Source organism: Sylvia atricapilla, chromosome 3 (assembly GCF_009819655.1).
Source record: "Sylvia atricapilla isolate bSylAtr1 chromosome 3, bSylAtr1.pri, whole genome shotgun sequence".
In the NCBI taxonomy this organism is placed as follows: domain Eukaryota; kingdom Metazoa; phylum Chordata; class Aves; order Passeriformes; family Sylviidae; genus Sylvia; species Sylvia atricapilla.
In genome coordinates, this window is record NC_089142.1 from 98,496,863 (window position 1) to 98,512,509 (window position 15,647).

The 15,647-nt window shown below is 45.9% G+C and overlaps 1 protein-coding gene across 1 annotated transcript in view; it reads left to right on the forward strand.

Moving 5' to 3' along the window:
- ALK (ALK receptor tyrosine kinase) overlaps window positions 1-11,215 on the forward strand; it is a 220,891-nt gene extending 209,676 nt beyond the window's left edge. The window contains exons 24-29 of the mRNA XM_066314448.1: window positions 2,953-3,050; window positions 4,091-4,183; window positions 5,841-5,942; window positions 7,118-7,252; window positions 7,827-7,917; window positions 9,255-11,215. Coding sequence (XP_066170545.1) covers window positions 2,953-3,050; window positions 4,091-4,183; window positions 5,841-5,942; window positions 7,118-7,252; window positions 7,827-7,917; window positions 9,255-9,959 — 1,224 coding nt within the window. The 3' untranslated portion in view covers window positions 9,960-11,215. The remainder of the gene's footprint in view (window positions 1-2,952; window positions 3,051-4,090; window positions 4,184-5,840; window positions 5,943-7,117; window positions 7,253-7,826; window positions 7,918-9,254) is intronic.
- The last annotated feature ends 4,432 nt before the right edge of the window (window positions 11,216-15,647 follow it).

Below are 15,647 nucleotides of genomic sequence, written 5' to 3' on the forward strand. Positions count from 1 at the left end.
CCAAGGCTTATGGAAAAAGAAAGCACCATGCTGGGGAGACCACTACTTGCCATTGACCAGCTACGACCAGTGTGGCTGGCTTGGAACAAGATACACCTGCAGCATGCTGCCATGCACTTGGACACTGAAAAGCAGGAAAGGGAGCAGAGGGAATGGTGAAGGAGAAGGTGAATCAAGGAAAAGGGGGACTTAAGGCATGAGAGAGAAAGCTAAAACAACTGCAGGAGGTATCAGAACACAGGGTCCAACTTAATGATGGAGATGCTGCCAGCACTGTTGCATGTTGTTCTTCTGTGTTCTTCATGTAAAAAATGAAGTTTCAGTTCAGCCAACGTGTAACAATTTTTCTGGACTCTGAGCAAGAATGATCTCCATCTAACATCACTGATAGAACACCAGTGGTTCTTGTGGAATATGTCAGTTATGCCAGCTAGGTCCACTCCATAGGGTTCAGGTTCATAATTCCCTGTGAGTCCATGGTTGACAGCCCTGAAGGCTTTACCTGTTCCATTTCTAAGAGCTGCACATCTATTACAGGATTACCTCTTCCCCCCCATTTGCAGAGAGGCATCCTGGTAGATTCAGAGACGCCGGGGATCGGAGCCTTAGCTCAGTGAGCATTGCAGAATTGTCCATTCTGGGAGGTTCAGGGCTGATCTCTCACACACAGCACAGCAATCAAAGCCCAGCTCTGGGAGAAATCATATATGGATAAATGATTCCTCTCCTTTGTGCTGTGCAGCCTGTTGCACAGAGCAGTGATTACACTGAACAATACACAGAATTTCATTCACCTTTAGCAAGATTCAGCCTCACCTGGGAGGTGTCACACCAGTGCTTCCAGCATGCCCACTGCCCTGAGCAGCAGAGCATTGCAGCTGGCATCATTCATTCATCTGGAGAGCAAAAAGCTGTGAAGCGGATCCTTTGGTGTGTCTCAAGGCTGCCCCCTTGCAAAATGAATCCCAAACCTCCATTTTTCAAACAAATTACATGGCTAAATTGTCCTTGGCTGGGCAGTCACATCTGTTTTAGGATTGTATTTAGCCAAATAAAAGGTGGAAGGAATTCATTCAAGGAGGGAAAGGAAAGCAAAGAAAGGAAAAAGAGAAGAAAGCTATACAGTTCAAATCAGCTTGTGGCTCTAGCCTGCCGACTGCTTTGCAGTATAGCTTGAGTCTGAAATCGATTGCAGAGTAAAGAATTGGGCTTTTTACTCAGTTTTCACTTCAGGTTTCTGACCCTTGCTCGAAAGAGCAGGGAGTGGGTAGATTGAAATATTAATTTCCCCTTGGTTATGCCCTGCAAGGGAAAAAGAAGACATGCATTCTTTCTTACTGTAGCCATCTTGTGTAGCTGGTGAGTCACTTTAATTCACAGAGGTAAAAGAGATTATTCCCCCTTCCTCACAAAATGGCAGGGAAAGAGCTGCTTTATGCTTGCAGAAAATAGTTATTCTGTAAAGAAGAAAGTTTAAGGGGAGATGCAGTCCAGCATTTAAAAAAAAAAAATCAGTAAAGATGCATATGCAATGAACTATACTGTGTAAATAATAAAATATAGACAAGTGGAATAAGATCACGTTTTGGTTTATGGCCCTGCATTGAAGAAAACAGGCTTTGTTCACACAGAGATGCATCATTTTTCAATTATTTCATTAGTCAAGCATTGAGGCCAGGGTTATTTTTTCCCCTAATATCTTCAGAGGACATTAAGATGTTTTGGAGGTGGGGAGTTGTTTGTTTGGGGGGGTTTGGGTTGTTTAGTTTGGTTTGGATTTTGAGGGGATTTTTGGTGGTAGTGGTGGTGTTTTGGTTTTTTGTTTTACCAGCCAATGACTGCTGTTTAACTACTGGCTGTTGCAGAGCCTGGACTTATTTCCAGTCCCAGTTTGCATTGGTTTAGATCGGGTGGGATGGCCAGCACAGCATTGCATCCATCTGGAGACATGTTTCATTACAACAGATGGGTTGAGATCCACCAGTCCCTGTCACTGGAGAAGCTGTGCTGATTTGTGTGCTGGTGTGAGAGTCCCAAGGGCAGGTGTGCCTTTTGTGGACTAGGCTGACTGGTCGGTGTCCTAAGAGAGACCTAAGGAGTGTGATAAGCTTGTTTGGTGCAATAATCGAGGCTGATAAACACTTAGCTATGAAGTGGTTGTTGTGGCACAAGCAGTCACTGCCACCCGGCTGGCAGCAGCACTTTCCACCCCTCCCCTCCAGGACTGGCCACAGGGATCACTGAATTCCACCACAGGAATCACTGATTCACACCTCAGGCATCACTGATTCACATCTCAGGGCAGCAGCTGATGGTTAGGCTTCAGGGGCTGAGAAGTGCCATGTGAATCCTGCCTTTTCCACTAAAGCATCTGGCTCCTCCTGGCAAGGGCTGTGGGCTTCATCAGAGGGGCAGGAACAAGGACTTGGCAGCCTTAGTCTTCCATAGCCATTGGCTACACAGAACTGTGTCAGTGCTCTAAGGGGCAAGATAAAACCTACACAGATGTGGAGGAGGGAAAGAGCAAATGTGACTCATGCCATTATACAAAATGTCATTCCCGTGGTTCAAGGTGACTTTAGAGAGGAGCTGGCAATTACACAAAGAAATTCAGTGAAGAACAGTTCAGGCTACCCATCTCAACAATCGTGCTGAAAATTCAGAAGAATCTGCCATGACAGCTAGGGGAAATTCTTACAGGGGCTTCCCAATGGAGCTGGAAAGTCAGGTCTGGCTGATTCTGTCTGTTCTGATTCTGTCTCTGGGGTCTGTATAACGTTGTGTCTGCACATCCTTTCATAGTTCATGGATATGAATTCTCTCCTGTGCATTTTCCTAATCCTTTCGTGTATTAACATCAGAGGTACGTCACTTGCTGGGGAGCTCCCAGTGCTGTATCAGCGACAGCTCACACCGTGTTTATGCTTTTAACCCGTGTGTGTCCTTTGGCAGAACCAGCCCTCCTCCCTTTCCATGCTGGACTTGCTCCACGTGGCCCGTGACATTGCCTGTGGGTGTCAGTACCTGGAGGAAAACCACTTCATTCACAGGTAGGTGAGCACAGCCTGGGCAGGGCTGGCAGAGAGGCCAGCACGGGCTCCTAATGCCCTGCTCCATATGTTTATGTCCTGCTGCACTCTAGTGGCTGGATACCTTTAAATGAAGTAGACAAAATCAGAATCATAGAAGCAATAAAGAGAAGAGCTGCTATAAATCAGGCTGGCAAAGGTCTGTAGTTTTGCCAAAGATCCTGAGCCCTGTCTCAGGACCTGCACTTGTGCAGCCTATTTGACTACTCTGCAGATGGACACAATCTTGTGACAGATGTCTTTAAGGCTCTTCCTGTAATGAATTTTATTTAGTGCCTGTCTGCTCATTTTGGAAGCCTTTTCTTCTCCCTCTCAAAGAACACTGGTACAAGCATAGCCAGAAGGGCAACATCAGGTGACCACTGCTCCTGCTAAACCGGGTGTTTGGCAAGCATCTAAAATCTGCCTGTCGAGTAGAGATGAGCAGAGAGGTGGCAGTTCACGGTTCTGAAAGTCACCCACAAGTTGTGCCACTGTGTTATTCAGACCTCAAGGTTTACTCCAGCCCAGCAGAGGTGCAGCTTGGAGCTTTACCTGCATACACAGATTCAGTATTCAGAGCAACACCTGCACATTGTTGTTCCCCCTTGTCTCTGGCAGTACAACAGCCTTTGAAAACAAGCACAGTAAGAACAGATCAGTGGATCATTCCCCAGATAGCTTGATGTTGGGACTAGTATATTGCTGAAATCAGCTCCTCTCCTTGTACTCCTTAGAGACATAAAAATAGCTCCTCCTCAAAGGATGCCCATCCTTTCAATTGGAAAACGTTGTGTCAAGTTTGAAAAGAAAATGTTAAAGAACAAAACTGTTTCTGCAGTGGGGATAATTGGAATTGGGCATATTGTAGTTATCCATAAACACTGACTTCTCTGGCTGTCCTAGGTTCTCTGCAGCTCAGGAAAGTAGGTACTACGTTTTGTTTTCTTTTTGACTTGCAAAACTGTCAAATGATTAAGTGGTTCCTCTCTTTCTGTTTCTTTTATTCCCTTTCCTTTTAGGGATATTGCTGCCAGAAACTGTCTCCTTACCTGTCGAGGGCCTGGGAGAGTGGCTAAGATTGGAGACTTTGGAATGGCCCGGGATATATACAGGTAGCAAAGCCAAGCCCAGGGTACCTGCAAGTGGGAGGTCACTGAAATGAGGGAGGAGCAGTGTTTGTGCAGGCTCTTGTGGTGCTCCGTGTAACCCTGGTGAACCAGAGTGGGGAGATCCCAGCCAAATGAATCCCAGCTGATGGCTTCCTGGTGTTTGCCTTAAACTGTCCTGGAGACTTTTCCCACTCCTGACAGTGAAGCAGGGCTCCTCCTGAGCTGTGAAGTCTAATTGTCATCGAAGGTGTTTTTCCTCCCTCTTAGACTCTGTTCTCAGTTTCCTTTCTTTATGTTCTCCATGTTATATGGCACTGATGTGCCCTTTTGTTTTGTGATCCCAAATCATTCTGAATTTAATCTTTCTCCTCGATGCAACCCCTGCACCTTTGGTTTGGTGTCATCAGTAAATCTCCTCAATTTACTGCAGCTAAAGGAGGAAGGTGTAGAAGAGGATCAGGAAAATGTAATCACCCAAACTGGAATTCAGCCAGGACACGGGGTTAACTACCTCTGCTCTTGCAAGGAGTGCCAGAAAATCTTTAATGACCATAAGCAGTCAGGGCTGCAGTTTGATGTCTCATCTTCCATAGAGCACCTCTAGAAGTGCAGCTCCATATCCTGCTGTGCTGAGGAATTGATTTGCCCTGACTTGGAAGAAGGGATGCCTTGTGCTCAGTCACCCGCACTGTTTATTCCAGTGACTTGCATTAGTTTTTTCCTGCTTGGGGATTCTCCTGTGCAATTACTAAGCCAGGCTTGGCTCTGCTTAGCTTGAGCTCTGACAGTAACACAGCCTGAGGTGATGCAAATAGAGGGCTACCTTCAAAAACCCAAGTGTATCAGAGCTGCTTGGGTTTTTTCCCCTCCAAAAAGAGCCCCCATGCCTCCCCACTCACTGCTGGGACAAAGTAGCATCTGTCACCCTCACAGTATCAGCAGAGCCAACTGCCAAGATGAACATTTTGATGCTGAGCTTTCAAAGGTGCCTTTGAAGCCTGCATACGTTTCTTTGTCCAGGAATATCCTTTGGATGCTCGGGCTGTGCAGTTATGATCAGTGACACCAGCTTCATGAGCAGCCTCCTGCAACTACCAGGATGGCATTTGGGGCTTGCAGGTTTGATTTTAAATGACAGTGACTCTAAAGGACTAGTGTAACTCTTGTCTCAGGAACATTTTTGTGCTAGTGTCCCAGCTCTAATGGCCTGGCATCCTCCTCAACAAGCTCCTTGTTCCTACAGAGGGGTTTGGATTTTACTCACAGTGCTTTAGACTGGGTATATATGGGATAGGTTTGGCTTATTCTTGCTGGGTGTGCCCAAGATGACTATGTGTGAGATGAGGTGAGAAGATCTTGCCATGGTTAAAAAGGGTAAGAGGAGACTCTGCCAGCAGCAGTTACAGTGCATGTTCCAGGAGGATGAGGGTAACTGGTTTACCAGATCAGGTCTGAAGTGATGTAGATTAAACAGTTCTTCCATGGTTTGCTCTTCTCCACTACTTTTATGAGAAGAAACAAGTCATTTCAGCACTTAGATTGTTCCACCTAAATTAGTCTCTCCTCTGGCTCATAATTTTAATATTTGTAATTACAAAAATCCCATGTTAATGGCATTTTCTGCATTCTTGGCTGACTTTGTTTTGTTTGTTCTTTGCAGAGCCAGCTACTATCGTAAGGGTGGATGTGCAATGTTGCCTGTCAAATGGATGCCTCCTGAGGCTTTCATGGAAGGGATATTTACATCAAAAACTGACACATGGTGCGCGTCTTTTCCTCCGCTGTCCCATCTGTCTGTGTTGTAACCCCTTTCGTAAACTGTGAATATTTTGTAAAAAGCACACGTTCTTGTTCACTTCTCACATGGTAAAAAGACAAGCTGGGTCTTTCAGAGCCAGCAGTGTTTGAGGAGACAAGGGAGCAGAAAGGTCAGACCTGTGCAGAGGTGAGTGCTGCAGGGCAGGTGAGTGGGCAGGGAAGGGAGAGCAAAGCGAATGTAGGTGCTGCTCCAGGGAGGACAGCGTTAGTCCCACACTGAGGAAAGCAGCATGGGAGGCTGCAGGCATGATCCATCCTGCCAGTCGCAGAGAAGGGTATACATTGTGGGCTTTGCCTTTCTCCTGGCCTACAGCAGCACTTGGAGCTCCTGAGTGGCCAGAGGTGGGGTGGAAAATTGGGTGAGCAGGAGGCAAGAGCTCAGGGAGTGTGTGGAGGGGGAAGGGGCTGGGGAACAGGACACAGCTCCTGAGCAAGGCCCAGCAGAGGGGCAAGTTCCACACTCTTGTACAGCTGAACTCTGCCTGTCTCAGCACAAAGCAGAGGAATTTCCCATTGCTGCACATCTCTGTACAACTTTAACCACCAAGGCTGTGGTTTCCAAGCTGCTGACCAGGTGAATGCTTTGGAGGGCGTCCTGTCCCAGCCACTGTCCCCACGGCTTTGCAGGCCACAGCACCCAGACCCAGAGCTGTGTTTGCTAGGGAAGGTTTCCATTGTACTCTGAGTGACAGGGGCCTCAGAGTATCAGTGGGGACTCACTAGGATGATATTTCATGCAGGGTAGCTATTCCAGAGGAAAAGTTTGCCACAACTCCTGTCTCCAGCAGTGGTCAGTGTCTCAGAAAAGAATAACCTGGCTTTCATTTTTGTTACCTCCAGCTGAACAGTGATGAGTACAAGGGCAAAGTGACCATATTTCCCTATCTATATCAGAGGCTTCACTCTTTTAACAGTCAACTACTGGTATTTGTTAAAACTTCTAAAGTGTGCTGTTACAACTGTGCAGCTTATTTATGTCTGAATCTTAGAGCAGGATTTCCACTAGCTGCCTGATCAAAGGTTGCAAAGAGCAATGCTGATGGTACTGAGCCTAAGGGCATTGCCCACTGGTGATGGTCCAGTATCCCTCACTTAATTTTCCTTTGCTTCTGTTCTCAGGTCCTTTGGCGTATTGCTGTGGGAGATATTTTCTTTGGGATACATGCCCTACCCCAGCAAAAGCAACCAGGAGGTTCTGGAGTTTGTCACCAATGGAGGAAGGATGGATCCACCTAAAAACTGCCCTGGCCCTGTGTATGAGACTGTAATTTTGATATATTTATGCAACTAAGTTTCTGTTTCAAATGCTTTTTCTCTAATCAAAAGTTAATGACTTTTAAGATTGTCCTAATCATGGCTAATCTGCCTTATTAAACTTTAGTGTCAGTGATTTCTCTATATTTAATTTTTCTGTTGTTTTGGAGAATAATTCAGGGCCCATTTGAGAAGTCCAGGCCGCTGCTTGTTTGGTCAAAGATGACATAATATTTCTCTATCTTAGGTTAGCTGTGAAACTTCAATGCATGAGACTGTTCACAGGCAGGGAAAACTGGGCTCCTTTCTCTGTAGCCCTGTCTACCTTTAGTGCATTGTCCAAGGAATTTCAGGTGGATGAGTAATTTCTCTGAAAGACTGTGGATTTCAGCCCAATGGTGGTCACATTCCAGTGGTTACCAGTACGTGAGTTGCCCGACTCCAGGGAAAGCAGAGAACTCTTATTTGTTAGAAACAAGAATGGTGATGAATGTTTATGATTCCTAAACTGCCATGAGTAGTCACATCCCACAGGATCTGCCTTTCACGAGTGTCTCCTGTTCTGCCCTTCCAGCTACCGCATTATGACCCAGTGTTGGCAGCACCAGCCTGAAGATCGGCCAAACTTTGCCATAATCCTGGAGAGGATTGAGTACTGCACTCAGGTACCAGTGTTCCTTCACCTTGGAGGAGAGGGGTGGAGAGGGTTCTTCTTGAGGAGCTGTCTAGACAAGCCAGGACACGAGATAAGGAGGCAGCACTGCACTGCTGCAGTCAGCAGTCCAGGGAGACTGATGTCAGCCTGGGACCTCTGGCTGGGATATTCAGCTCATCAGGTGCTTGATCCCTCTTGTCTTTTGCTGCTGAAAGGCACAGGCTGACACAGGCTTACAAAGAGCACACCTGCAGCTCTGCTTCTGCTGATAGAGGAGCAGATTCCAACAAGCAAAAGAGCAAACAAAGGCCAGCACCTGCAATGCTTTCACGTGCCTCATCCCAGCCACTGCATCCCCGTGGTTACCCTTAAGGCATAGTCAGCACTGAACAGAAATGGTCCCAGCTCAGAGCACCCTTTGCAGGTGGTTTCAGCAGCTGTTGGCAATTTTTTGAATCTGACAGTGCTGGAGAAAGCAGGTGGAGATGGTCGGGCTACAGGAGTGAGTATTCTTAGGCTGAGCAACAGGGAAAAGTTGACTGGCTTTCCAGGCCAAAATCTGATTTACTTATTTTTTACCACCTGTTTAGCTTGTGAGGAGTAGAGCAGTTTGGAAAATGTTCTCCTGCCTGCATCAGGCTCCTTGTATGATCTCACTGTCGTTCACTTCAGTCAGTTTGCTTTCCCTTGCTATTTGGGAAGTTTGATCTGTTTTTTATGTGGTGGTTTTTTTTTGTTTTTTTTTTTTTGGTTGGTTTTTTTTTTTTTTTTGGATCCTGGGATTGGGAGGCATTTTTTTCTCCAATCTGTAGCTTGCCATGGCATATAGCAATAAGTAAAGGTTGCCAGGATCACTGCATTTTCTCTCAGTTTAATTTTCAAAGCTGCTTAACTAGCTTGGAACTGCAGTCCCTATGGATTCAGGCTTCAAGGGGTCTGCCAGTATTGTCTTCACTCGGTGTTCCCATTCCTCCCTTGTTGTGTGGAGGCAATACTTACACGGCTCAAACTTTCTCAATATTATCTGAGAGTGTTATGAACTCTGAGATGATATAAATTCCAAAAAACATTCCCACAGGAAATTTTGCTGAACATAAAAAATGCTTTTCATTGGTTTTGTGCCTCTGCTGTTCTATGGTGAGTTTAAGTGTTGCTTTCTTTTAAAGAGTTGGATTTTCAGGATATCTGTTGCACCTCACACCTAACTGCACTTTGTTTGCATTCCACATGGAATGTGGGGTCTGGGTGGTGGGATGTGTTGAGATCATAGCATGACAGCTGCTAGATGTATCATTCAATGTGTGATGGCTGCAGACTTTGGGAAATTCCCACTGTTCCCTTCGGCAGGATCCCGATGTCATCAACACTGCCTTGCCAGTAGAGTACGGCCCATCGGCTGAGGAGGAGGAAAAGGTGGCGATGCGCCCCGACAATCCAGAAGGAATTCCTCCTCTCTTGGTCTCAACACACCAAGACAGAAAGGATGATAAGCAAACCCTGCCTTCCCCACCGCCCCTGCCATCAGCCGTCGCTGCCGGAAAATCTCTAGGGAAAATGGGAGCACTGGAACAGCCAGCACTGGGGAAAGTGCATTCAGCCACAGCGGGGGGACACATCAACATGGCCTATGCCCAGTCCAATCCCCCTTCTGAGCTTCACAAAAGCCGGGGCTCCAGAAACAAGCCCACCAACCTTTGGAATCCAACCTACGGTTCCTGGTTTGCGGAGAAGCAGGCCAGCAAGAACAGTTCTCTGCTGGAGAAGGAGAGGCCCGAGAGGGAGAATTTGGGACAGGAAGGAAACTGTACTGTGGGGCCCAACATTGTGACTGGCAGGCTGCCAGGCTCCTCCCTGCTCTTAGAGCCATCTTCCCTAACTGCAAGTGTTAAAGAAGTGCCTCTCTTTAGGCTCCGCCACTTCCCCTGTGGGAATGTCAACTATGGATACCAACAGCAGGGCTTACCCTTGGAAAACTCCACACCACCTTGCGCTAGCAGTTACGAGGACCCTGTCCTTAGAAACAAGAGCCACATAACCCATCAGGGGCCCTGAGAGCCCTCAACCCTCTCTTGACTTTTCCCCCGTGTGGCTCCTGAGCCTTGAAGAGATGTCCTGTTACCCAACACACCACGAGCAAGGCATCTGACAGCATCACCTCCTATTTTGTGCAAACTTGCTCCAAAAGTGCCACCGTTGACGCTGTAATTTCTAATAACTCAAGAGGCTTCAAACCACCGGAGCCCCAGTAGAGTCAAAGGAACAAGGGGGAGGGAGGATGCAGGGAACTCTTGTTAACTGCAAGGCCCAGCTGCTGTTGCATCAACTCATCCGCATGGTTGTCGTCATGCCCTTCCTGTGAGCTTTTCCCAGTTGTGCGTCCTCTGCTTCCGTGTCAAGCTGCAGCTCACTGCCATGAGTGTTTCATGTCTGGGCTTTTCTGTGCCAAACTTGTCGTTGCTGTGGAAGACTTGGAGGTCTCCTGCTGCTGGCAGAGCTTGTACTGGGTTTGGGAAGAGCGTCCTCTTTCCAAACCAAAAAAAAAAATTATGACAGTGTTGAATGGTGACGCGATGGCACGTTCCCAAGTCTTGTTCCAGCTACAATCCAGTCTTCGAAAGTCCTTGAATGCACAGTGTTGTGGGGGTACTGGCAGGGCAATGGAAAAACCCTGGTCACACTGCATCATTTGAAGGGGAGAGGAGAGGAAGCAGAGGATGGGTGTAGATGCCATGAGGCATTCAGGGGGTGGGCATTGTTTTGCTGGGGCTTTCTTTGGTTTTTTTTTTTTACCTATGTGTGAGCACCAGAACCGAGCAAAGCCCTTTAAAATTCCTTCTGTCCTACAAAAGTAGGAAGGCCCTTCATCAGGAGTCTGTGAGTTGTCAAGTGGAATCAAGGTGAAGCTTTAAAGGACCATGGTCTTCAGAGAGACTTTCACCATGCCCTGAAAATGGACAGCCACCTGTATACCTCAAAGGTTTGAAATAGCCTTTGACATACCCTGTACAAACAACACCATAAAGGCAGAAGACTACATTGTGCCACTGTCTGGAAGCCAGATACTGTATTGAAGGGTTTAGAGCCTATTTTCCTTCAACAAAATACATGTATGATAGTGGTTTAAGAACAAACACTCCATTGACTCACTTTGTACACCCCGTGCATGAAAAATATTCCAGTTAAGTGTATTGTCAAAACATAGATGTAGAAAATAATTCATGTGTAAAGATGTGCATTAGTAACTTCAGCTTAGGGTTGGGAGGAGCTGTTTTAGCATGAATGCTATCCAAAAAAGGGGTGCTTATTTCCATGGAGCATCAGCAAAGGAGTGGGAAGGTGTTCTTCCGTCTGAGACTCCTCGTTTCAGTGAAGTGACCTTGAGTCTGGCCCTGGATCCAAACGTTGAGGTAAGCTTCCTGTCTTTATAAGGGAACAAACCAGAATCCCTGTATATCCTAAACTTTGGGATGGGCAGATTGAAATTGGAGGACTTGGCTTGGGCCCACCCCTTGTAAAAAAAAACATCGTGGGGGGAGCACTAGTGTGCTCTCCTGGTGTGCCCTTCTGATGTCTCTGATACACAGAATTAAATCCTTTTTATAGACCAAAGCCAAAAGCAGATGTGATGACTGGTTAACAGGCTGTGCTCGTGTGTTGGAAATCTTGGGTCAGGGGCTGCTCTGAATTTCATGTTCATCTGCTAGAGATCCATCCCACTTCTGCTGCATGGGTTAGGGGGGATAACCAGGGTTATACTTACAGGCTTCTCTAGGTTGAGCTAAGAGGGTATTTGTCATCTCCAAGGTTATTAGGCTCGCAGCTCTTGCTGTGAAATAGCCACTGGGGAAGGATTCTGTCTAGCTTCGGACTGTGTTAGTGGCACACCAGTCTCTCTCTCTAGCTCAGTAAACTCAGTGGGGTAGTTTGTCGAGTCTCAGGAAAGCTGATTAATTCAGGAGGCAAGCACTATCTGAACAATTTATTACACTAGTACATTATTCACATATAATAGCAATTTTCGTTCAAGTATTCCAGCTTTCTCATTTTCAGAAGAGCTGATGCTCCTCATTGTTTTCTTTAGCTTTTCTTTGCAAAGGAGCACACTCTGAGTTTTTGCAGTCTTACAAAGTTACTGAGGGCAGAAGCTGACCTGTTTACTAATGAGTGTTTTCAAAAGAATGCACAAGAACAAAAAGTTGCTAAGTTAATGATCTTTGACTAGCTGAAATTATTAATTCTTGGATCTGGGGCAGCAGCTTCAATGCTGCACAAATGCAGATGAACTGCCAGGTTGTGATGTTAAAGGTGGAATTTCTAAAGAAACTTAAAAAGCACAAGCAGCTAGAGATGACTTTAAGTCTGTAGGTGGGAAAGGCAGGCTCTCCCAGACATGGTGAGAGTGTGGTTACTCCTCTGGGCTCGTGCTGGGCAGTTATTTTATTGTAGAATTTCTACCAAAATACTCTTACAAAATGGGAGTTGTAAAAAAATTAAGGAGCTAAACACCTTCCTGCTTCTTACCTATGGAATATGTCAAGAGATAATTCTGATCAGGGGAAATGGTGAATTAATGGTTGAAATTCTCCTGTCTGCTGAGTACAGTGCATTGAGACAAATACTGCTCAGCACTGGCAGCTGCTTTTAAGTGAGCATTCCTCTAATGTCTCCAGTGCAAAATGCTTTGTTGTGGATTCTTTAATGGTTTGGATTTTCTCAGTTGGAGTTTTGGGGTTTATTTGTATGATTTGGTTTGGTTTTTTTCTAAGCTCTTGGAATTCAGAAATCCAGTTTGGGCTTATTTTTAATGTTAAAACCATACCATTTCTGAGCTCCACAGGAAGCATTTAGTTTGTTATCCCAGTGTGCTGTCAAAGCACAGTACCCCAGGTTGCAAAAACTGTTCTGTAAATATTTGTGTTAATCAAATCTTCTCACTTAGAAACAAGAGCTGGAGCATTTGCCTGTCCTCATTCTTAGAAAAGAAAAACTACCATTAATTCTTTGGACCAAAGGCTGCTGTGTTACTTGAGTTCAGGCTGCAGTTCCCATGAGCATGAACCAGAAATTTTTAATTTCTGTGTCTAGGACGATTCACCTGTTTAGAACTCAGAACTGCAGGGACAAGAAGGGATTTAAGTCACCATGGGCTCACCAGACCAAAGCACTCTGTAAATCCCAAATTTCTCTATCAAACCCCTCCATGCTAGGAGAAAAACTAATTCAAGTTGTTTTAACCCTCTTACCCATTTTTGTCTATGACTCATTTTTTTAGATTACAGTTTGTTGACACACTGTTTTTAAGGAACTTGGTTTAAGACTGTTAATCTTTTGTGTTAGTTATAAGGATGTTCTGATGTATGTCTTTCTCATTCTACAGTGGAAAAGCGGGAAGCAATATGATCTACAGGATGTAAAGCACAACTGGGAAAAACCCTGTGCTACCCCTCTTATGCTTTGAAAATGGCTAATTTCCATGTGGATGTTACCTGGTTTCCTCTAGAAGATAAGTAGGTTTCTGATTCCATGAGCTGCTGGAGGTAAACTAGTTTCGGATGCCTGTCTCTCTGCCTTTCCAGCTGTCCCATCATCTTCCCTTTTGCCACTGAACCTTGTTTCTCCACCATGTGCCTGGGAATGGGGTGAGGGCAGGAGCAGGGTGGGAGAGGGGACTGACCACAGCGGGAGGAGGTGGGAAGCCCCAGGGCTGCAGTAACTTGGCCAGCTCTCAGAGAGCAGAGTTGGACTGTGGCTGCTCCAGCTTCCCTGCACAGGCTCCACGGGAGCAGCACAGCAGACGAGGGCTGCAACAGGGAATGATAGGTGCCACTTTGCATGTCTGGTCCTGGTCCTGCACCTGGCTTCTGGGGGCTGAGAACCTTGACATGGGAATAGCATAAAACAGCCTTCCACAGCAGCAAAGACATGTTCGTCTGTCCCAGAGTTAAACCCATCACAGGGAAATGTCCAAGTGTCCACATCTGGCTTCTTTAAGTACCGAGCTTCATTATAGGAGTGTGTCTCATGTACAGCCGTTTATGCAACATTGTTTATAAAGGAAGGGCCTGTGCACTTCAGGGATACTACAAAGAAAAATACTAATATATGGTCATTGAGTATTTTGTATTGAATAGTGTATTTGTATTGTAAACAAGTGTAGTGAACCACAAGGCATGAAGACAAATAAAGTGACAGTAGCTGGATTTCTCTGCGTTGGGCTGTGCAGTGATTGGATCAATGTCAGAGGGAAGTCTCTGGACATGCATCTTTACTTTGCAAAGTTGCAGAAATGTTAAGGTGAGGAACACCCTAAGGAGCAGTTTGGTTTGGTGGCTCAGAGACACCTTTTGGGCTCTCAGGAGCCATTCCAGGCTTTGCATTGCAAATGTTACACACCACATTTCTTACAGGTATCCCTCCCTATGTCACAAGGAGGGCTGGCTTTTACCCACAGCAAAATGGCCAGTATAAAAAGAGAACAAAGAATATGGCTGAAGATAGCATTTGGGTGTTTTCCTGAATGTATACATCTAAGACAGCCTTTGAGTCTGGACTGGGGGTAGGTCTACATATAAGGTGTATTTTAATACATTTTCAGTATTGAAAATGACAGTATTGAATCTTGTGACAATTCTAGGAAGAGGTAGCTCCTGCCCTGAAGCACTCTTTATCCCATCCCAAATCACTCCTATGGCCCAGGTAGCTGCATTCTCAAGAAATGCTCCTTGAAATGAGGACTGACTTACTATATAAACTTTGTCCTTCACGTGCTCATTCTACTGCAGGGTAGTGCTGTTGTCTGGTAACAAGACTTTTCCACTAGGCACCTCTCCCCTCTCATTTGTTTTCTTCCCTTTCTTAACTCAAAAAGGAGCTCTCCTAATGCCCTCCCAGGAACAGGGCTGGTCAGCAGCCAGCCACACAAGCTAGAAGTGGCTGGAAATCTCTGCTCTAATTTCCCTTTCTTCCAGTCTGTCTGCAGCCAGGCAGGGAAAAGGATGCAGGTGGGTACTCTGCTCTGTGGCTTTCATGGACAGTTTCAGTTTCCACCTGGTCCTTGAGAAGGCTTCGGCAAACTCTGAACTCTGAAAAACCCATGACAGAAAAGCTGGATTTGGCACCCCTCACAGGTAACAGAGTTAACTTGTCAGAGGAGCTATGCTATGTCTTGCAGATCTGCAGAACCAGCCTTGGATCCATGTGCCTCAGATGTTGCTGACCAGCAGCACTCTGAAAGATCAGGCTCCCTGCCCAGAAAACCATTACTGTGACCATCTGCAAATCAGTCACTGAGTCCAGCAGAGCTGAACTCCCTAGAACTTAATTCCCCATCCTCAGGCACCTCAAGAAAATTCTCATCCTCCTGTCACATCTGTGGTCTCTGCAGCCAGTGTTCAAGAAAACTTGAAAGATCTAATTGCTAAGAGTACTGAGGAAGGACATTTTCTTTATTGGGACCTGAGACATGCTGTGAGACAAGGACTGGCCTCAAGAGTCTGCACTGAGAGCAAGAATTGCTGGGGACCATCTGTTTATTTATTTATAAATTACAGATAATGCTTTATTTATGTAGTTTATCAGGACTTTGAGGATCATTTGGCTTTTTTTCTAACCAGTCAGGGGCTGTGATAGTACAGTCCTCTGCACAGCACCTAATTTCAAACTTCACTGCCACTTATTTTCAGAATTTTTTTTATGACACAGTGTCCTCCTACAAGAGTTGGAGTAAAGGATTATGGCAAC